The sequence below is a fragment of the Castor canadensis genome, chromosome 16, assembly GCF_047511655.1.
Source record: "Castor canadensis chromosome 16, mCasCan1.hap1v2, whole genome shotgun sequence".
NCBI classification, from domain to species: Eukaryota; Metazoa; Chordata; class Mammalia; order Rodentia; family Castoridae; genus Castor; species Castor canadensis.
In genome coordinates, this window is record NC_133401.1 from 13,570,803 (window position 1) to 13,594,498 (window position 23,696).

Here is a 23,696-nt window from a genome sequence, read left to right on the forward strand (position 1 = left end):
TAAGCAGGCGCTCTACCACTTGAGCCACTCCGCTAGCCCTTTTTTTCTTTTCTACTTTTGGCAGTACTGGGGTTTGAACTGGGGGCCTCACACTTGCTACGCAGGCGCTCTATCACTTGAGCCACTCCACCAGCCCATCCCCCTACACCCTCAAGTGACAGATTCGGCCTCCCTACACCTCCTCTCACCCTCCGGCCCCCCACACCCGCCCACCGTGACGAATTCAGCTGGCCACCATTCTTCACGCAGGGGCAGGACAGAGTTGGGGGTGTCACAGACTTGGGTTCGAGACCCGGCCTCTGCCACTTCCCGCTGTGCTACTTTCAGTGAGTGCCTTAGGTTCCACTGAATTTCACATAAGAAATCTCATGTCTGGGACGAGTGTGGCAGTACACGCCTGTAATCCCATCATTTTGGAGCCTGACGTATAACTCTTTGATGAGAGTTACACGTCACCCTGGGCTAAATAGCGAGGCCCGATTTAAAAAAAAACCAAGAACTGGGGAAGTAACTCAGTGACAGAGCGTATGGACAAGGCCCTGGGTTCCATACCCAGTACTGAAAAAAACCTCATGTCTAGAGGTTGAAGCCAGCCCCGGGGCAAATAGTTGGGGAGATCCTTTCTCGGAAAAAAAACAGTCACACAAAAAAAAAAATAACAGTCACAAAAAAAGCATTGGCAGAGTGTAAGGCCCTGAGTTCAAAGCCCAGGGCTGCCAAAAAAAAAGGACACTGGATACTCAGAGGCCTCTAGCCTTTGTTTTATCCCCTGGGCTACTTACTGTGACCCATATGTGAGGCACGTGGTGCCAGGCTTGACACTGTCAGCCTCAGCAGTGTAGAATTAGTTGTCATAGGTGTTGTTTACATAGTCGCCCCCAGTGGTGAGCTGCCTCCAGCTCCTGAGTCAAATCCTCACCTTCGGAGGGAGACAGGGTGGTTTCAGTCTTGAAATTGATTTACCTAGGGGAAGGACATTGGGCACAGGTCCAAGGCTGAAGAATGAATCATCTCTTCATAAACTAATGATAAGTCAGAAGCAGAGATCCACCTGGTACATCATACAAATTAGAAGCTGAGGTCCAGAGAGGGGTCAGAGTTCTTGAGGTCACACAGCAATTGGATAGAGATCGAGAGGCCTGATTCCTGACCAAGGTGTGTGTGCGTGTGTGGGGGGAGACTGACAGAGAACGGGATGCTGAGAGATGCCTCAACCAGCTGTTTCTATTCCAGTGGTGAAGAGTGAGTAAGCCTGGAACGCACGCGCGTGCATACATACACAGACAACCTGACTGGAAGCTGATTTTCTGGGATGCCAAGATTTTTGACTCAGCACTGGGAATCCTAGCTGACTGTATTCTGGGAAATGTCAGTCCTACAGGAAACAGAGGGCTCCCACTCGCGCCATCCCGCAGGTGGGCGGGGAGCAGAGAGAGCAGGGTACGTGAGGAACAGAAGCTCAAAGCTCAGTGTGCAAGTGAGGGGGTTTATGTACGCAGTGTGAGCGGGAGAGAGTTGGCGAGCAAAACAGGGGATTTTACATGCCCAAGGAAGGAGGTTGGGTGCCAGGCCGTGGGTGTTTGTGCAAAGTGGAGGCGCTCCATGCATGTGCAGGGGGAATGTTTGCTTGGAAGAATGTGTGTTCAAAGGAGAGGTAGGTGAGACTGCCTGAAGGAAAATAAGAAGGGGGATTGGGCAAGATGATCGTGCAGAGATGTGACGTTTGTAAGGGAAAGTGTTGTTTGCAAGACAGTGCAGGGAACCTCGTACATGGCACTCTGAGGTTGGTGGAAGGGCGTAAGAAGCACTTGTGCGCTCTAGCCGGCCCTGAAACCCATCCCGAAAGCCCAGCTGCGGCGCCTCAGCCCCGCCCCCGCGCGCACAGCGTTCTATGCCTATCAGCGGGCTGCTGCTCTCTTATTGGCTAGCTGGGTAGAGGGGGCGGGCTGAAGATGTTCCCGGAAGCATAGGAGGCCCCACGCTTTGTGGACCCAGACCTGGAAAGCAGTGGGTGCTTAGCAACAGGAGGAGGTGCCCAGTAACCCCGTGGGGGGGGGATACGCGGGAGGAATTTGGTGCCTAGCAACAAAGGGGGCTCAGAACGAGAAAGGCTACCATGGAGGATACGTGAATGTCTAGCAACGGGGGAGGACCCTAGCAACAGTGAGGGGGGTGTTGGGAGGTTCAAGGGGAGAACTTTGAGTTCCTAACGAGGAGGTGGGTAACCAGGAGAAACTGTGGGGATCCGTTAGCAGGGGAACAGGTCTTTGGTAGATGGGAATCGAAGGGGTGTGGATACTGGAGAATTTGGGGGCTTTGTAAAAAGCAGCTGGGGGCGCAAAGCAGGAGGCCCAGTCGTCCACTTCCTACCTAAATAATCCCTCCTCTTCTCCCTTAGGCAATGTGGCTGGAGGTAGGGGGCCTACTGCGGGGGACCCGTGGACAACTGGGCTGGGCTGCTGGTCTGCTATGTGCTGCCCTGGGTCCTAGGCCCCACCGTTGGGTAAGAGACTGGAAAGGGAGTCCCCAAGAGGAAGAAGTTGAGGGAGGCTTTGGGGGAAGGGGAAGAGAAGGACAGAAAGGAGCCCAAAAGGGCCAGATAGGCCCCATGTCCTCTACCCAGGTCACTTCTTTTAAAGGGACCGTGTGGGGGTTTTTGGGCCCAACAGTGTCATCAGCATGGCCCCGGAAGAGGCCTGAGTGAGGAGAATATTCGAAGGGCACGGGAGACCCGTCTCAGGAAGACACCCCGAACCCAGGTATCATTGTACACCCACCCCCAGACCCAGCAACACCCCATGAAGGCTGCTAGTTTCCGATCTTGAAGAAGAGGGTGGGGGTAGGTTGGTTCTATTCTCTGGGCACTGTGCCCACCTTTCCAGCCCTCAGACCTTCTCCTGTTTCCCAGCTGAGTGATCGCTCCCGAGAACGCCAGGTGCCCGCCTCCCGCATCAGTCGCTTGGCCAGCTTTGGGGGTAGGTGTGACTTTGGGGAATCTAGATACGACCTAGATCAGAGGAGGCAACATTTGCAGGATGAAGCAACAGAAAGGATGAATCAGTGACAGAGAGAGGAGGAAAGGATGACAAAGGCAAACACCTGCAAAGCCAAAATAAATGGGAATAGAAGGATGGTTAACATTTATTGAAAACTCCTGACACAGTGATCTCCCAGTACCGAACTGATGAGTATTCATTTCTGTTTTGTGAATGAGGAAATCGGGGCAAAGAGAGGTGAGGTGACTTGACTCCAGGTCATGCAACAGATTGTTCAAACCTACACAAAATAATTTAGTGACTTGCAACCAACATTAAAATAGAAGAAAGCTAAACCAGGCACAGTGGTTCATGACTGCAATCTTAGCTTCTTGGGAGGCTGAGATTGGGAGAATCAAGGTTTGAGACTAGCCCAGACAAAAAATTAGTGAGACCCCATCTCAACCAATAGCTGGGTACAGTAGCACTCCCCTGTCATCCCAGCTATACTGGAGAGCATAAAATAGGAGAATCATGGTCCACACAGTCTGGGCAAAAAGTGAGACCCTATCTCCAAAATAACGAGAGATAAAAGGGACTGGAGGAATGGCTCAAGCAGTTGAGGGCTTGCCTAGCAAATGTGAAGCCCTGAATTTAAACCCCAGTACCAATAAAAGAAAGCCAGGTGTGGTGGTACATGCCTGTAATTCCAGTACTCAGGAGGCTGAAGCAAGAAGATCATGAGTTGGAGGCCTGCCTGGACTACAAAGTGAGTTCAAGGCCAGCCTTGGCTACCTAGTGAAACCCCATTGATAAGAAAAAAGGAGAAAGTATGAGCACACCTGTAGTGATTATAATATATATATTATATATATTATATATTATATATATAATATTTATATTATAAATTATATATAAATGTTTTATATATAAATATTATATATTATATATATTATATATACATATAATATATATTATATATATAAATGTCTTTACTGCGGATTCATTGTGGATCATGGCTCAGTGACTCTAGGTTTGCTTTGGGTTTTTTGCTTTTGGTTTTTTTCTTTTGCAGTATGGGGGTTTGGACTCAGGGCAGTTGCTAGGCAAATGTTCTTCCACTTGAGCCACACCCCTGGTCCATCATGGTTCAAGGTTTAAAGATTACAATTCACAGTTGAAAGAGGCAATTGAGTGCACTGGATAGATCTTTGATACCAGGCTGCCCCAGGTTCCAGATGTTTTGTGACTCAGGGCAAATTACCTCTCTGAGCCTTGATTTCCTTTTCTGTAAAACATTTCATGAAGGTGTAAAGACACATGAGTTAATGCAAAGAAGGCACTGGAAATAGTACCCAGCATTTAAAAAGCACTCAGAAAATGCCAACTGCAACAATTTATAGAGATGGTGACAGTGAAAGAGGGACAGGGACCCAAAATGCCTTTAGGAGCAAGGAGAGAATGGAAGCACAGGAAATCAGAGAAATAGAGATAACATCAAAGAGAAGAACAGAGAGAAGAGGGCCTAGACATTGCCAGGTACAGGGAGGGGAAGATGGAGACATAAGTGACTTAGAAAAGGAGAGATGGAGACAGGAAAAGGTGAGGACAACAAAACAGGAGTTGCCAGGAGAATACATTAGAATCAGCTGGGATGCTTTAAAAAAATATGACTTTCATCTCGTAACTCCAATCAGTTTCATCAGACTCTCGGGTGGAATCTTGGCATCCAATTTACAGAAGCTTCTCAGATGTCAGCCAGGGCTCTGACCTGCTGGGAGGGAAATGGTGACATGGGGAGAGAGATGAAGAAAAAGAGAGTGTCACCTTGAAGGAAACCCAGGAAGAAAGAGAGCAAGAACCTAAGACAGAGAGATACAGAGAGTTGGCAACAAAGAGGCTGGGAGACAACAAAGAGAAGAGAGGAGCTGGGTGCTGGTGGCTCACACTTGTAATCCTAAGTACTCAGGAGGCAGAGATCAGGAGGATCATGGTTCAAAACCAGCCTGGGAAAATTGTTTGCAAGACCCTATCTTGAAAATACCCATCACACACACACACAAAAAAGAGGCTGGTGGAGGGCTCAAGGTGTAGTCCCTGAGTTCAAGCCCCAGTACTACAAAAAGAAAAAACAAGGCAACTAGCAGGCACTCAGGCTCCTCTCTCTCTCTCTCCTCTCTCTCTCTCTCTCTCTCTCTCTCTCTCTCTCTCTCTCTCTCTCTCTCTCTCTCTCTCTCTCTCTCTCTCTCTCTCTCTCTCTCTCTCTCTCTCTCTCTCTCTCCAGGACTGGCTGTGGGATTGGGGCTGGGAGCTCTGGCTGAGGTGGCCAAGAAATCCCTGCCAGGAGGAAGTCTGCAGTCAGGTGAGTGAGCCGCATTGCCTAGATTCAGATACTGGCCTCACTGTGTGACCTGGGGTCAGTGACATTACCTCTCTGGGTCCCAGTTTCCTCATCTGGAGGATGGAAGTGATGATAATATATCTGTCTCTTAGGATCACTGTGAGTTGCTCAGAATCAGGCCATCATTAACAGAAGCATATCATCTGAGGCTGGGTATGGTGGTGTATGCTTGTAATCCTAGCACGCAGGAGGACTGTGAGTTCCAGGCCAGGCTGAGCTATATAAGCAGACCCTATTTCAAAAAAGAAAAAACAAAAAAGAAACATATCATCAAGGAAAAATAGAAGCCATTGGAAGTTGTAAACTGAGCAGGAGAGGAAAGCAGAAAATAGGAGTGCCAGTCGGTTTGGTTTGGTTTTGGTAGGATGGGGTTTGAACTCAGGGTTTCATGATTGCAAAGCAGATGCTGTACCACTTGAGCCACACCTCCATTTTGCTCTTGCTACTTTGGAGATGGGATCTCAAGAACTATTTGCTCGGGGCTGCCCTTGAACCTCAGTCTTCCTGATCTTAGCCTCTTGAGTAACTTACAGGTGTGAGCCACCAGTGCCTGGCCAGGAATGCCAGTTGGATTTGTGTCCACCAGAGATTGGGACCAGACGTGGAACCTTTGTGGTTAAGATTCCTCAACAAGTCAAAGTCTTAAAACAAAAGTGAGGGTGGTTGTTCTAGATTAAAATGAAACTACAGAGACATTGATTGCAAAGGGAGTATGTGAACCATAACTGGATGTCACCACGAAAAAAACAACCATAAAAGACTACTTGGAGCCACTCATACCTGTAATCCTAGCAAATCAGGAGGATCATGGTTAGAAGCCAGCCCAGGCAAATAGTTTACAAGACCCTATCTTGAAAAAGCCCAACACAAAATAAAGGGTTGGTGGAGTGACTCAAGGTGTAGGCCCTGAGTTCAAACCCAGGCACTGAAAAAAAGAAAAATTCTTGAGAACAACTAGAAAGATCGAATATGGACTTGAGAGGATAGTAGATATTAGGGAATTTCAGTTAATTTTCTTACATGTGATTATAGTACTGTGCTTGTGTTCAGAAATATCCTTATTAGAAAGGTTGCATGCAACTTCAGCAAAACATGCAAAATGCAGGGGCAATGCAGATGAAACAATGTTACAATGTCAAAGCATGGAGCACTGTTCTGATATTTTGAGCACAATTTTTCTGTCTTCTTTGGGTGTTTCTAAAAATGTTGTGTATTGAGCTGTACATGGTGGGGCACATCTGTGGTCCCAGCACATGTGACACTGAGACAGGAGGATCGTGAGTTTGAGGGCAGCCTGGGCTACATAGCTTAAACCATTTCCTACCCACAAAAGTTGAGGATTGGTGGAAGATTAGGCTTTTAGGTAAGGCCAACCTGAGTCTACACCTTGCTCTGTCATTCTGTGCTGTAAGACCCAGGACCAGGCACTGCACCTCTGTGTCTCTTCCTTACCTTGAAAATTTGGAGTGTGCAGTTCACACTTCCTGGGTCATAGTTGAGATTCAGTCAGAGAACCCACAAAGATGCTTTGAATTCTGCAATATACAGGACTGGAGGCGTAGTTCAAGTGGTAGAGTGCCTACTTTGGTTTTTTTGCAGTACTGGGGTTTGAACTCAGGACCTCGATCCTCCTGATCTCTGCCTCCTGAGTAGCTAGGGTTACAGGCATGAGCCACCGGTACCTGCCAAGTGCCTACTTTGTAAACATGAAACCCTGAGTTCAAACCCCCAGTCCCACCAAAATAAAAAAAAAAAAGAATTTTACTCCTTGGCTGTGCGATGGTGGCTCACGCCCTGTAATCCTAGCTACTTGACAGACTGAGATCAGGAGGATTGTGGTTCAAGGTCAACCAGGGTAAACAGTTCCTCTTTATCTCTGCCTCCTGAATTGCTAGGATGACAGGTGTCAGCCACCAGTGCCTGGTTTAATAACTTTTTTTAGAAAATAAACTCTTAAGAAGTTCTTTGCTAATGAGTATTATAATTTACATACAAATTTGCATACTTACCTGTACTTGGAGCATTTTCATAAAGTAGACACATCTGTGCACTCAGATCAAGAAACCCTAGAAGAGCAAACTTCAACCTTTGGTCTCAGGATCTCTGCACACCTTCAAACTGATGAGTGGATCAGTAACATGATATGCTTGTAATGGAATACTACTCAGCCACAACAAGGAATGAAGTACTGACACACAGCGAGGAGGACAAATCACTATGCTAAGTGAAAGCAGCTACACACCAAAAGGCTACATGTTGGGTGATTCTAGTAATGTGACATGTCCAGAATAGACAGAAAGTAGATTAGTTTTTGCCTAGAGCTAGGAAAAATGGGAGTGACTCCTACAGGCAGGGGGTTTGTGATTCTTTTTTTCTATTTTGTTTTGTTTTGTTTATTGAGATGGGTCTTGCTATGAAGTCCAAGATAGCCTTTTTTTTTTTTTTTTTGTGGTACTGGGGCCCTCATACTTACTAGGCAGGCACTTTTACCACTTAAGCTACTTCACCAGTTCTCTGTGTGTGTGTGTGTGTGTGTGTGTGTGTGTGATGTGTTTGCCCTATTTCTGTGATAGGTTTTTTCAAGATAGGGTCTCACCAACTATTTGCCTGGACTTATAACTGTGAAACCTGATCTCTGCTTCCTGAGTAGCTAGGATTACAGGCGTGAGCCACCATTGCCCAGCTTATGTTGGTTATTTTTGAGATGGAGTCTTGCTTTATGCCTAGGCTGGCCTGAACCAATATCCTTCTATTTATGCTTCTCCTTGTAGCTGGGTGACAGGTGTAAACTACCACACCCAGCCATTGCAAACTCCCTCCCACCCCCCAGCTGGCCTTGAACCAAAATATTTCTGCATCTCCATCTCCCAAGTAACGAGGATTACAGGCTTGAGCCACTGTGCCTGGCCTTTTTTGTTGTTTTCTGTGCTGGAGATTGCACCCAGGGCCTCTGACATGCTAAGTATGCATTCCACCCCTGAGCTACACCACAGCCAAAACTGTATGTTTTAAATGGGTAACTTATTTCTCAATAAAGAGGTTAAAAAATAGGATGATGCTGGGCCTTTAATTCTTGCTACTCTGGAGGCAGAGATCAGAAGGATTGTAATTCCAGACGAGCCCAGACAAATACTTCAAGAGACCCAGTCTCTAGCTGGGCACCAGTGGCTCACACCTATAATCCTAGCTATCCAGGAGGCAGAGATCAGGAAGTTCGAGGTTAGAAGCCCAGGCAAATAGTTCGAGAGAACCTATCTCGAAAAAAAAACATCACAAAAAAGGGCTGGTGTAGTGGCTCAAGGTGTAGACCCTGAGTTCAAACCCCAGAACTGCCAAAAAAAAAAAAATCACATAAAATATATTTATTATTAACTGATACATACTAATTTTACATATTTCTGGGATATAATGTGACATTTGTTTGTTTGAGACACCATCTCGCTATGTAGCCCAGGCTGGTTTCCACCTTGAAATCCTCCTGCCTCAGCCTCCCAAGTGCTGGGATTACAGGCAGGTCCACCATTCCCAGCTTCAACATCCTAGTATTTTACTGAAAATGCTTCAATCTCACAGACCAACCTGAAAGGTCTCAGGGACTCTCAGGGGTCCTTGGACTAGAGACTTCTTCCCAATCTCCAGAAACTCCTCTCATGCCCCCTCCTGGTCACTCCTTTCATGAAGAGTGACCACTGTGGCTTCTGACAATCAGTTTTATCTGTTTTTGCTCTTCTGTAAGTATAATCAGGCAGGATATTCTCATGTATCTGGCTTTTTTTTTTTTTTTTGAGATAGGGTCTCACTGTGCTGCTTAGGCTGTCCTCAAACTCATGATCTTCCTGCCTCAGACTTCTGAGTGCTAGAATTATAGGAGTGCACCACCATACCTGGTGCGTCTGATTTCCTTTGTTCAACTTTATGCTTGTGAGCTGGTGTCTGTTGTTGAGTGTAGCAGTAGACTGTTTATTGAGTGCTGTAGTAGGTCACCCTGCGACACTTGCACAGTTTATTCCTTCATTCTGTGGACAGTCATTTAGGTCATTTTCTGTTTGGGACTGTCTATGACAGACATAGGGCTGCTGTGACCATCTGGTATGGCCTGTTGGTGGGCACATTTATATATTTCTCTTGTGTGTGTGTACCTGGGAGGGATATTGCATTGTGTATAGGCCGGAGCCTTACTGGAAACTTCCCAGCTGTTTTCCAGAGGACTTGTGCCAGCACTGTCCCAGCAACTGTATCTGAGTTCAGGTCGCTGCCCTTCTTTGGCAATACTTGGTATTGCCTTTTAGCCACTCTGGTAGTGGTGTGGTGGTGTTACAGCACTGTGATACTAACAGTCATTCTCTTTCCTGCAGAGGGCGGCTCCCGGATGGACTCCAGCCCTTTCCTGTCAGAGGCCAACGCCGAGCGGATCGTGCACACCTTATGTACGGTGCGGGGTGCTGCCCTCAAGGTCGGCCAGATGCTCAGCATCCAGGGTATAGTGTGATCCTCAACTCCTGACCCCGACCTCACTTCCGCCATACCCCCACCCCACAACAAGCCCTGACTGCAGGCCCCTACTCCCTCACTCTTCCCCTGTCCCTCTGTGTCTTAAGATAACAGTTCCATCAGCCCCCAGCTACAGCACATCTTCGAGCGGGTCCGCCAGAATGCTGACTTCATGCCCCGATGGCAGATGCTGGTGAGTACCTGGTAGGGATGGCCAGTGTGAGGCTTGCTCCATCTCCTCCACCTCCACACCTGTCTGCCTGCCCCCCGTCCCGTTGGCTGCTTGGTTTCCCTATCTGTAAAATGAGGATCACCAAAGTACACACCTCATCCATCCATGGCATTGTTGTGATCAAGTGAGAGGATGGCACTGAGCACTGTGTTCTGCTCTGGGCCCAACTCAGCACTCTGCTGAGGCAGCAAAGCATAATCATTAGGGTTGAAATTCTGTCCCTGCCACTCACAGATGTGTGTCTTCACCTCCTTGTGCCTCAGTTACCTCATCTGGAAAACCTGGAAAATGGTAGCCACACCCATGTCATAGGGTTACATAAAGCAACACATAACTGATATGCTAGAGTGCACAGAACTGCCCCTGCCGCCCCATGAGCTGTGATTAATTAAAGGATCGGGAAGAGCATCTGCAGTTTGAGGCCAGACCAGGCAAACTTATGGACCCTATCTCAAAATAAAATACAGGCAAAATGGCTGGAGCGTGGCTCAAGTGGTAGAGCCCCTGGATTCAATCCTAGTACCACAAAAAAAAAAAAAAAAGAAGAAGAAGAAGAGGAAGAAGAAGAAAACTTTAAAGGAGGTGGTGTCTGTAAATAGCTGGAATAGCACTGAGTGCCCAGTACATGAGCTGTTCTTCCAGTAAGTAAGGGTGTAGGCTCCAGCATCCAGCCACCTGCTTGCTTTCCAATCTGTTCTGCTCACTTGCCATGTAACCCCAGGCCTCAGCCTATCTCTGAGCCACTCTGAACAGGACCCAGCCCACAGGAAGCTCTTTATCACATTAACTTCAAGTTAACACAATATGGTCCCAGAGGGGTGGTGCACATCTGTAATCCCAGCTGCTGAGGAGTTGGGCTTAGGAGGATTGCCGTTCATGCATCTGGACAAAAGTATGAGACCCTATCTGAAAGATAAGCTAAGAGCAGAAGAACTGGGGATGAGGCTCGAGTGGTAGAGTTTTATCTAGCAAGTGCAAGGCCCTGCGATCTACTCTCAGTACTGCCCCAAGTACCAACAATAATACAATATGGAAATACAACAAAGTATTGTTATTGTTCTTATCTAAAGATAACAGCAGTCCCCACAACATGTAGAGGGGTACAGAGAGGCGAACTGGACTGGGTCTTCCAATCTACCAGTGCCTGGCTGGTCACCTGGGCAAGAGACTTTTCCCTGCACCTCAGTTTCCACATCTATAAAGTGGGGTAGCAGCCAAGAGCTTAGCTCAGGTTTACAAGCAGGGTAAGCACTCAGCTCCAGGGATGAACTCAGCAGTCATAACCACAATGGTGATTATCATGACCACCTCTTCCTTCCCACAGAAAGTTCTCGAAGAGGAGCTGGGTAGAGACTGGCGGACCAAGGTGGCCTCCCTGGAGGAGGTGCCTTTTGCTGCTGCCTCAATTGGGCAGGTGCACCAAGGAATGCTGAAGGATGGGACAGAAGTGGCCGTGAAGATTCAGGTGGGCAGGTAGGCTGGGTGGCAGGTTGGGAGTGAGCACCCTGCTGTCTTAAAGAAGTGATTCCCAACTGTCTTCCTCCTCTCGCAGTACCCAGGCGTTTCCCAGAGCATCCAGAGTGATGTGCAGAACCTGCTGGCCGTGCTCAAGATGATCATAGCCCTGCCAGATGGTGAGGCACCCAGTCTGTCCTCAACCAAGGGAGGGATGCCTGAAGGGAGAAAGTGGGGCTGGCCAGAGTGTCAGAGCATGGGGCAGGATGTGCTGTGAGTGTGCATACATCAATATGTGTGACAAAAGGAGGACAGCCAGTGGGGACAACCCAGAGTACTTGTGTGTGTGTGAGGGACAGAACCACAGAGACAGAATCTCACACTGAAACACAGAGACACAGAGGATGTGCAGAGCTGGGGGAGGGATTTTAGGTGCTACAAAGCAGCCATGCAAGCAGAAAGCGGGGGTCAGTGGAACAGCATATTTGTGTCCGAGCACATGAGAGAGCACCTGCGGGAGACAGAGCAGGCTGCGTTGGTGTGGGAGGGAGAAGAGGGAGAGAGACAGACCCAGGCCCAGAGCAAAGATGAGAGACAGAGCCAGGCGCCAGTGCCTTATGCCTGTAATTCCAGCTACTCAGGAGCAGAGATCAGGAGGATTTCAGTTCAAAGCCAGCATGGGCAAAGAGTTCACAAGACCCTATCTCAAAAAAATCCATCACAAAAAAGGACTGGTGGAGTGGCTCAAGGTGTAGGCCCTGAGTTCAAACCCCAGTACAGTGGGGAATAAAAAAAAAAAAAGATGAGAGACAGAGGGCAACACAAATCAGCATGAACAAGAGACAGAAGGTGGCATTGCATGGACAGAGAAAGAATTACCTCAGGACTGGGGTGGTGCCCATGGCAGAAAAGCACAGGTGCCGGAAGGAGAGAGGGAAAGTATGTGTATAATGATGAGGAATGTAAATGTGAGGGACAGTTAGAGAGACACAGGAAGGAGACACAGCTGGCAAGAAAAGGCACTGGTGTATGGGACCCCAGGTGCTCAGGCAGCAGGACCGGCTGGGCCATCCCCTGCTGACCTGGCTGCTCTCCCCAGGCCTGTTTGCTGAGCACAGCCTGCAGGCCCTGCAGCAGGAGCTGGCTTGGGAGTGTGACTACCGTCGTGAGGCAGCTTGTGCCCAGAACTTCAGGTGAGCTGACTCTCCAGAGACTCTGGGGGAACCCTTTCCTCCAGCTCTCCTTCTTCCTTCCCTCTCTCTCAACCAGCAGCTGGAGGCCGGGGGTGGGGCTGACAGGCTCTTTTTCTTACATTCATTCTTTCACCCTCCCATTTATCCATCCATCCATTCTTTGCTTCACTTGTCTCCTTGTGCCTTCTGTGAGTGTGGGCAGGTCACTTTTCTTTTTTTTTTTTTTATTGTTTTATTATTCATATGTGCATACAAGGCTTGGGTCATTTCTCCCCCCTGCCCCCACCCTGTCACTTTTCTGTCTATAAGGTGGGACACATATCCCCTGTGGTCTGACCCAGGTCCTTCATTGCACCATGAGTCACTGATCTATACCCATTTGACTGTGAAAGATTAAACAGTAGGAGAGGTTGGGATACCAGGGAGTCCCTCATACACTGGGCAAGGGAAGAAACTGATAGAAGCGTTTTGGGGAACAGCTTGGCATCAGCAAATAAGCCCTTATATTCACACACACTACAACCCCACCATTGCCGTCCTTGTTGAATACTCTAAGGACACTTAATGCCAGTATTCACCATCAGTTTTCTAGAAGGCTCAGAACACCATTGTTTGTAAGAACCCCAACTAGAAACAATCCAAATCTGTTAAGTCTATCCAAGAGGATGGATGCATAAATTAATGGTGTATTCGTTGGTGGAATATTATGTGGCAGTGAAAAATGAACCAACTTTAACTACATGGAACAGTGTGGTTATATCTTGGAAGATGGTGATGTACAGTGATTAAGGACACCTCAGTAGGATTCTCCACAATGTGGCTCACACGTTTATTGTGGCTCACGATATGCCAAGCTCAGTAGACAGAGGAATGAGAGAAGAATTGGAAGGCAGTGTTTCAGGGCATGTGTCCCAGATTCAGACATATATGGGATCCAGTCTTAGGTTCAGCCTTGCAGGCTGGGTGGCCCGATTCCAGACAGTTGGCCTCAGGAGAGTGTCCTGGTTGTGAGGATATAAGGGAACTGTGCTGATTAAATGCTCTGCCCAGGGCATGGCTCTTGAGAATGATGTAAACATGAGATCTTATAAAAGGACAAAAGTACAGACCCAGATCAGGACCTTGAGGAGGAGGGTGCAAAGCAGGATGGGGGTGAGAGCCACCCCCATGTGGGATCTGGGGACACCTGTCCCCTACAGGGTCCCCCTTCCTCCCCCTCACTCTCTAGCACAGGTTCTCGGTGAGAGGCCTCACTCATATTCTCTGCCTCCTAAGTCTTTGTTTTGGCTGCACTGGGGTTTGAATTCAGGGCCTCACATTTGCTAGGCAGGTACTCTTACTTCCTGAGCCACACCACCAGCCCTTTTTTTGTGTGTGATGGTTTTTTGTTTGTTTTTTGTTTTTTGAGATAGGGTCTCATGAACTAATTGCTCAGACTGGCTTCAAACCACAATCCTCCTGATCTCTGCTTCCTGAGTAGCTAAGATTACAGGTGTGAGCCACCAGCACCCAGCTACTAAATCTTACTTGACACACTTACCTCCATCTACAATCAGTCTGTCAGAGTGTGGGCTCTGGTGTGGGGTAGGCCGGTGGCTGGCTCAGTTACTGACCTATCATCCAGCACAATGTTCAAAATACAGCACCTCATATCCACAGGGACACATCCCACAAACCCCAGTGTATGCCTGAAACCATGGATCATAAGGGGGCCTATGTAGACCATGTTTTGTCCTGTACATATCTATGGTAAAGTTTAACTTACACATTAGATGCAGTGTTTCTTGGTACAGCAATCAGAACGTTTTCTGTTCCCATCTTCTACCTACAAACTGAATGCCTCTGCCAGTTTAACGAGGCACTTCTCACTTTGACCAGAGTTTTTGCAGTTGGAGGTGTGACAACAAAATTAGCATGAATTTTTTTCCCTTCACAATTTCACAGATAGTAAAATTATTCTTAGCATAGAATAAATCCTAGCAATATTCTAGCAAGCTCAGCCTATGATTTTTTTTCCTTATTACACTGAGAATTTTTACCTTTTCACTTAAAACATTTTATGTTTCTCTTTGGCATATATGAAATGCCAGCATCACTACTCTTGCGTTGGGTCCATTATTAAGTAAAATGAGGGTGATTTAAACATAAGAACTGTACTATGATAGTCAGTCTGATAACTGGGATGGCTACACAGTGACTAACGTGGAGGTAGCATATACACTATGTATACTCTAGACAAGAGAATGAATCATATCCCAGGAAGGATGGACTGGGATTTTATCACACTACTCAGAATGGTGTACAATCTAAAACTTAAAAATTGTTTATTTCTGGAGTTTTCTATTTAATATTTTCAGATCATGGGTGACCACAAGTGATTGAAACCTTGGAAAACGGAACCACAAATTAGAGGGGACTTCCTTAGTGACTCTAAGGAGTATCACTGTAGACTCATAGATTTTTATATCAGTGACTGTTTGGGGGCTGGATTAATAAATTGATTTTTTTGTGTGTTTATGGTACTGGGCTTGAACTCATGACCTACACCTTGAGCCACTTCACTAGCCCTATTTTTGTGAAGGGTTTTTCGAGATAGGGTCTCGTAGAACTATTTGCCTGGGCTGGCTTCAAACCATAATCCTCCTGAGTAGCTAGGATTGCCACTGGCACCCGGTAATAAATTGAATTTTTGAAAAGTGATGCATAAGCTAAATACATTGAACTCAAAACCCTGGGGTAAGCAGAAGTCAAAGAAGGGTTTCTAGGAGGATTGGTAACTAGGTCTCCATTAACACCACTTCAAGGACAAGCACAGAGTAGGTTGTATAGAGCTTTCGTTAATTGTCAGTCCAGCCAGGTCTGGGCCATTACCTGGGAAGACAGAGGGTAGAGAAGGGCAGAAAGAAGGAGATTTCTTAAAGGAATTTCTCAGAAAAGACCAATTCACATCAGTCCTCAGAGGCCTGAAGTGTGAAGTCCCATTTTCTCTCTTTCTTCTTACTCCAGGCAGCTGTTGGCAGATGACCCCTTCTTCCGGGTGCCGGCTGTGGTTGAGGAACTGTGCACAAAGCGGGTGCTGGGCATGGAACTAGCCGGAGGTGTCCCCCTAGACCAGTGCCAGGGACTGAGCCAGGACATCCGGAACCAGGTACATTGCCTTGTGGAGCATTAGAGAGACTCCTTCCCTAAGCCAGGAGGGCTCTGCAGGGCTCACCACTGACACGTTTTACTTGTTCCCACCTCAGATTTGCTTCCAGCTCCTGAGGCTGTGTCTACGCGAACTGTTTGAGTTCAGATTCATGCAAACAGATCCCAACTGGGCAAATTTCCTGTATGATGCCTCCATCCATCAGGTTGGTTCCTTCTGATGGGAATCAGGGTATATTTGCTGCTGTAACAAATACTCCCTAGTATTTGTAACTCAACACGGTAATGGTTTGCTACTCAAGGGCTGGGATGGCCCTTCTCCTCGTAATGACTCGGAGGAGCAGGCTCTTCCCTTTTGTGGTTGTGTCTTCTTCTAGGATGCTCTGTTCTGCTTCCAGTGGAAGAGGAGAGGTTGACAGAGTGACCCCTGCTTAACTGCTTTGGCCAGAAGCGACATGTCATTTCCTCTATCATAACATCAATGACGATCTAGAGTAGCTAATATCAGGATGCAGAAGCACAGGCCACTGGGTCAGGACTAGGGTGGGGGAGGACATGGGGCTGTGGAACCTCAGGGAGTGTGCTATGCCTGACCAGACTGCAGTGGGTGGGGACCACGGAAGGCTCTTGACGGAAATGCCATTGATTCTGAGATCTGAAAGAGAGAGATAGCCAGGTAGCAAGCAGGGGCAGTGCTCTGGACAGAGCACAGTTATGCCAAGGTCTGCAGACTTTTCCTGTGTGTGGACACAACCAGAAGTTGCCAAGTAGAAGCCCATTTTGTGTTCCCATCTTGTCCTCAGAGAGACCATTTTCAAACACAAACCTGGCCAAAATTTCCCTTTCTCAGCTTCCAGCATTGTCCAGATGAAGCAGAGCCCTTTGTCCCCTGGGTCTCTGGCCTTAGACCCTCTTCCCCCTTCCCCTGTGCTCATGCAACCCGGTGATATAAGTCCTGATGTCCACCTTTTTTTCTTTTCTTTTCTTTTTTTTTTTTAAGGTACTAGGGTTTGAACTCAAGGACTATACCTTGAGCCACTTCACCAGCCATTTTTTGTGATGGATTTCTTTGAGATAGGGTTTCGTAAACTATTTTCCTGGCCTGGCTTTGAGCTGAAATCCTCCTGATCTCTGCCTCTGAATAGCTAGGATTACAGGTGTGAGCCACCTGCACCCAGCTTATTTTAGGTACTTTTTGAATAGGGTCTGAGTTTATGCCCAGGCCAGCCTGTACCACAGTGATCCTATTTATACTTCTTGCATCACTGAGATAACAGACACCACCACGCCCGGCTTTTATTGTTGACATGGGGTCTCATGAACTTTTTTGTTTGGTTGGCCTCAAATTATATCTTCCCTAATAACTAGGATTACAGGAGTGAACCACTATACCTGGCTTGTTTATGCCTAGCAGAAGCTAGGCATAGTGGCGCACTACTATAATACCAGCACTACAGAGGCAGAAGGAGAATCACGAGTTCAAGGCCAGCCTGGGTTACATAGTAAGACCTCAAAAAACCAAACCAAACCAAACAGGATCTCAGGTAGAAGGGATCCATGTTATTTTGGGACACTTTTGTATGACATTTATGTGTGCATTATCCAGGAGCCCAGCATAAACTGTTCTTTCTTTCTTTTTTGGTGGTATGGGGTTTGAATTCATTGCCTTGCATTTATTTACTAGGCAGCATTTATTTACTAGGCAGGTGCTCTACCACTTGCACCATGCCCTTAGTCCTAAACTATTCTATGTGGATTTTGGTGACCCATTCTAGTGCCTAGAGAAACTCTTATGCTTGTGTGCATTGAACACACATCCTGGAAACAACCATGATGTCCATCAACCAGTGTGATTTATTCGTCCAGTGAAGTCTTTATACAGCAGTGAAAAACAAATGAATGAGCCAGAGATAGACAGCACACAACGAGATGAATTGCCACCATGCTGAGTCACAAGTAGTTATATTTACTATAGTAAACAATGTTTATATAAAATTTTTGTTTTGTTTTCTGGTGCTGGGAATCAAACCCAGGGCCTCACACATGCTAGTCCTCTACATCCCCAGCCCTATCTAAAAATTTGAAGTGTAGGAACTATTATTGTATGTTGTCTAATGGGTACAAACATAGGAAGAAGCACATGTACAGGAACTTCAGGAGACAATTTTAATAATAGTTTCAAGAAAGTGGTGACCGTGAAAAAAAAACTCTGAGGATGTAGGGGAACATGATGGGGTACATGGAGGCTTCACCTAGATTGGTAGTATTTTATATTTTAAGCTAAGTGGTAGGATTTGTGGGGTTCATTTACTTTTCATATATCTTATTCTCTGGATTTTTTTTTTTCTGGGCTTAAAATTTGTTATAAAAGCAAGTAAGAGGGTGGAGACATGGCTCAAGTGGTAGGACACTTGGCTAGCAAAGAAGAAACCCTAAGTTTTGACACCAGTACCACTAAACAAACAGCCAAAAGAAGCAAAAAGACACTGGAGGCAGTACAGTGCCCACCTAGCATGTGCGAGCCCTTTAGTTCAAATCCCAGTACCACCAAAAAAAAAAAAAAAAAGCAAACAGGGCCAGACATGGTGGTTCACAGAACACTGAGGCAGGAGGATTGAGAGTTCAAGGCCAGCCTGGGCTACATACATAGCCAGGCCCTGTCTCTAAAAGTAAGTAAATAAAATAAAAGCAAATAGATCCCCTCCCACCCCCCCACCCCCCCCCAGAAAATAAAAGCCAGATCCCTTCAGCTGCCCTGCTGGGGTGGCTTAGATATGGAGACTAAAGGCTGAGAGCCCCAGGAGGTGAGGTGGGGGAGACAATGGGCTAGAGCTAATAGAGGTAAGTGGAGGGAGGGCTGGGTCCTGGCTGCCTCAATAGACAGTGGGGGTGTCATTGAGCAACCCTAGTTCCCCTCACCATTTGTCATGCTTCGCAGGTGACCCTGCTGGACTTTGGTGCAAGCCGGAAATTTGGGACGGAGTTCACTGATCATTATATCGAGGTGAGTCCTGTGACCCTGGGGCCTCTGAAGGGCAAGGCTCAAGGCAGAGAGTGAGGCAGAGGGGTAAGAAGGTGAAATACAGTATCTGGAATTAAGAAATTATACATAATAACCATATTCATAGCAGTTAATAAATGCCAAGCACTTAATATGTTTTAAGAGTTTTTGTATAGCAAAAGACTGAAACCAGACAGCAACTCTATGAACCACCCTTCGCACCTTTCTATAGGTGAAGTAACTGGTTGCCCGAGATGCAAGCAGACCTGGGAGTCACACTCAAGTATTCTGAGTCCAGTGCCCATGGTCCCAGCCCCTGTTGAACCCCCTCCTAAGAGAAGGGCCTGTGAAGGCCATCCTGTCCAAGGCTTTTGTGTCCAACCTGCACAGGGAGCTGTGGCCTTTGAAAGGGCTTCCTACTTACTTTGCCTATCGTTCTTACCCACCAGGGTTGATTATCTCACAACACCATCTCATGAGTTTCTTGAGACTGAACATTCAACTTGGCTCTTCAGATCATCTAGCTGTCAATCCACACATTCTCTGAAATTCCCTCCATACCTAATGCTATTCTGGATGATACTGGGAACAAATAGTAACCCAGGTCCAACTCAGGTCATACAGCTTACAGTTCAGTGGTGGGGTAGACTGAGGATCAGAGGGAGCAGGGCTGGGCTGGGGAAAGTGCAGGGGGACTGTGAGAGTCCAGAGGAGGAGCCTGACCCAGCCTGAGGAGTGAGGGAAGGCTTCCTGGAGGAGACCTGAGGGATGCAGAGGACTGATCAGGAAGGTGTTAGAGGAGATTCCAGATAACATGTGCAAAGGTCAGGGTGACAAGAGATAGTGCCACTATAGCAGTGCTTCTAGACTTTAATGTGTACATGGAGTGGTGGCTAGCCTGTTAAATGCAAGTTCTAGTCTGGAGTTAGACATAAGATACTCTTATCTCCCAAAGATGATGCCAATGCTGACTATACAAGGACCAAAAGGACACTCATGTCTGGGCAGGCAGGTGGGGAGCAGAGCCAAATCACTTTGGGCTTCAGCGGTCAGCTTTGCATTAGGTACTTTTCCTGGGGAGCTGTCTCTCCCCTCTCAAATCCTTTGATTTGAGAGGGGAGAGACATAGTCAGAATTAGGAAACTCTCTGAGGGCCAGACATGTGGTATAAGCCTGTAATTTCAGCTACACAGGAGACAGAGGTAGGAGACTCACAGGAGGAAGAGCTAGAAGGACCACATCACAGACCTGGGCAAAAGCGAGAGACCCTATCTGAGCAATAAGAGCAAAACAAGGCCTGGAGGTATGGTTCAGGTGGTAAAGTGCCTGCCGAGCAAGTGCACAGGCTCTGAGTTCAATCCTCAATACTGCCTCAAAAAAAAGAAAGAAAATTGTTCATTGCAAGTGGCCTCTAAGACTGGAGGCCTAGAGCCCAGGAAGGCTGTAGAGAGGGGCCAAGAAGCCTGCTGGGAGGAAGCTGGGGGAGGGACGTGTCTCAGATAAGAACTTGTGGGGCCACCCTGAGATGAGGACAGGAAGGAGGAGCTGCTGGTAACCCCGCGCCCCCCACCCCACCCCCCACAACACATACACTCAGGCTCCTTGGGGCCTTCTCTGCAGGCCACTTGAGGCACAAAGCCAAAGCCTCTCTGGGTAGTTGAGACATCCACCTCCCTCAGATACTCCCCCCCCAACACTAGGCCTCCTTAAATTTTTTTCCAGTTTATAACAGCATTATCACATGGGCCCCTGAGGACCAAGGCCTAACAGATGGCTAGATAGGCAAAGGCAGGGGTAGCTGAAACAGAATAAAACTGATCCATCCTGCATTGCACTCCCCATCCCCAAGAAAGAAGCACAGTGGGCAAGGGCAGGACCAGGTTCCACTCCCCATTCTGAGTCCTTTTCCTCCTATCCAATAATAATAAGAGGATGCTCGAAGAGTGGCTCAAGCAGTAAGGGCACCTGCTTAGCAAGTGTAAGGACCTGAGTTCAAACTCCAGGGCTGTCAAAAAAGTAAAATAATAAGAGCTCCTCATGTTTATGTGCTTCCTATATGCAGCCATGATGCCAAGTACTCCATAAGGGTCACTCTCCTCATCCTCACAATGACCTTGTGAAGAAACTCCTCATCCCCACTTCACAGATGATAACACAGAGGCCCAGGGCAAAGCCGCTTGCTTAGTGTCTGATGCCAAGCGAGCTGGCCCTGGGTAACCCCTAAACTCCCTCCTCAACTCCGCAGGTTACTCTGCTAAAGCAAGGTTCGCCAAGGGTATTCTGAGTGCCAAACCCTATCCGCGGTACAGCTGGCCCCACCTGGGATCCCTGTGCTCACAGGGCTCAAATACAGTGCAAGAGGCAAAGAGCTGACCCTCTGGCAACCTCAGACCCAGTTCTGGGTCACCGTCACATCCTTGTCCATTTGTGTTTGGATCCATGAGCAGCTGTGACGCTTTCCTCTGAGTTACTTCAGGGTGGTGGCTTCCAGGCAGTTCTGCATTCCCACCCAGGAGGACAAAGTCCCTGACCATCTCTGGAACACTCTTTTTTTTTTTTTTTTAAATGGTACTGGGGTTTGAACTCAGGGCCTCGTGCTTGCTAGGCAAGCATTCTATCACTTAAGCCATTCTACCAGCCCTCTGGAACACTCTTGAGGGTAACATAGACAGGACAAAGTGGGGAGAAGCTTCTAGGTAAGAGGGAGAGCCCAGGTAGGTGAAAAAGAAGATGATTCCAGGTTGGGCCAAGTGTTTCCTCTTTCTTCTTTTCTTGTCTTTTCTTTCTGGGATTTGAACTCAAGTCCTCCCACTTGCTAGGTAGGTGCTCTACCACTTTAGCCACACCTCCAATGCCCCCCCCCTGCCATTTTAGAAATAGGGTCTCACTTTGTAGGCCAGACTGACCTAGAACTCTCCATCCTCCTGCCAGGAACCATCACACCCAACTCGGGTGTTTCCTTTTCTCTAGAACCTCTCTTGACCCTCATTGGCCTTTGTCCTCTGCCCCACACCCTTCTCTCCAGGTGGTGAAGGCTGCAGCTGATGGAGACAAAGACCAGGTCCTGCAGAAATCCCGGGACCTCAAATTCCTCACCGGCTTTGAAACCAAGGTTGGGAAAGACTAGAGAGTAAAGGGGCTGGTGTCTGTTTGGGAGCAGACTGTGGGGATCTGCCTGTCCCTGTTGAGGGACTGGGGAAAGTATGAGGGATGGGGTCTGTCTCTACTGGGGCGATCTGAGGCTGTACTTCTACACTGGGAGAGTGGACAACTCTAGAGCTAGCTTATCTGTACTGGGGGGCCTGGGGAGGCGAGGAGGACACAGCTATTTGATTGCTCAAGAACCGTTGGAAAATGACTACCACTTACCTATTCTGGGGGAGGGGGTTGTGCTAATAGATGGGGAGTGGAGGGCTACTTGTCTGTAGGAAGCTCTGAGAGGAAGCCAGGGCTGTTTCTTCTGGAGTAGGAGGGGGCTGTCTACCTCCGGTTATGACAAAAGTAGAGGTTGCTCGCTTTAGGGGATTTTGGGGACTTGCATTTGGAGCTGAGGGCTGCTTGTCTCTTCTGGGGTGAGCCGAGGGTTCTCTGTCCATCTGGATGCATCTGCTGCCCCTGCCCCCACAGGCTTGTACTGATGCTCATGTGGAAGCAGTGATGATCCTCGGGGAGCCCTTTGCTGCCCCTGGCCCCTATGACTTCGGTGCAGGCGACACTGCCCACCGCATCCAAGGCCTCATCCCTGTGCTGCTGCAGCACCGGCTGCGTCCACCACCTGAGGAGACCTACGCCCTGCATCGCAAGTTGGCAGGGGCCTTCCTGGCCTGCTCCCGCCTCCAAGCCCACGTTGCCTGCGGGGACCTCTTCCAGGATACCTACCACCGCTACTGGGCCAGTCGCCAGGCACAGCCACCATCGGCAGCCTCCTGACCAGAAGGGATCTCCCTGCGGACCCCATGACAGCCTCCATGTGGTGATTCCTGCTCCTTAGCGGACCACCCCCTGCTATGGCTCTTCTTGTCCTTTACCCTTCTGCCCTGGTTTCGAAGAAGTCCCCTCCTTGGCCCTGGAGCTCAGGAACACTTGGGACTAGAGAACTCCGAACTTCATTTTCAGCTCCTCCCGCTCCAAAGTGGGCATCCGGGAACCCTAAATCAGGGAACCAATTAGCTGAATTCTGCCATCTGCCATCTGAGCGGGTCCCGGCCCGCCCTGCATGCCTTCATGAAGAGCCACTCTTCTAGGGGCGACACTCCGCACCTCTGCTCAGGTCTCCTTGGATCCGGCGGCGAAAGGGGAGATAGTTGGTGAAGGCAGCCCTCACCTTTGCCTCTCTCACCCTTCCACCAGCTGCCTTCTCCCGGGTTCCAGCCTCTCTGTATTGAGGGGTGGGGGACTGCCCCTTCCCTCCCAATAAAAGCGCCCCTCCCCTTCCCCCAGCTCTTTTCTCTGCAATGAGGGGGAGGAGCTCACGGGCGGCCTCCAGGTGCAGATGGTCAGCACCACCCCCGCCCCCGCCCTTGTCTAAAAGCCCCAGCACTGCCTGGGCCATCTGTTGCTGGGAACCTTCTCCCCCCACCCCCACGTGCTGACCACCTGCTCAAAGGACTGGCAGCTGAGGAGCGTACCCACCACCACACACACTGCCTCGTGGCTTCCCGGCTTCAGGCTTCCTTCTCTTGCTCCCAGCAACCTCGCCTTTGCTAATGGGCCCTAACGCCTCTGCCAGCTGCTTTGCCAAACCCACGGGTCGGGGGTGGGAGTAGGGGCGCAGGGGTCTAGAACCGCGCCCTGGCCCCAG

General features: G+C 48.4%; 1 protein-coding gene across 1 annotated transcript; it reads left to right on the forward strand.

Annotated features, from left to right (window-relative positions):
• The first annotated feature begins 1,492 nt into the window (after positions 1-1,492).
• Coq8b (coenzyme Q8B) lies at positions 1,493-23,330 on the forward strand. Its single transcript, XM_020181399.2, is given in 16 exon segments — positions 1,493-1,654; positions 2,399-2,503; positions 2,670-2,759; positions 2,909-2,975; positions 5,260-5,337; positions 9,732-9,854; positions 9,975-10,060; positions 11,424-11,564; positions 11,652-11,733; positions 12,654-12,747; positions 15,754-15,895; positions 15,993-16,100; positions 18,833-18,898; positions 21,921-22,007; positions 22,523-22,796; positions 22,799-23,330. Coding segments are annotated over 16 exon segments (1,665 nt in total). The 5' UTR covers positions 1,493-1,606; the 3' UTR covers positions 22,873-23,330.
• The last annotated feature ends 366 nt before the right edge of the window (positions 23,331-23,696 follow it).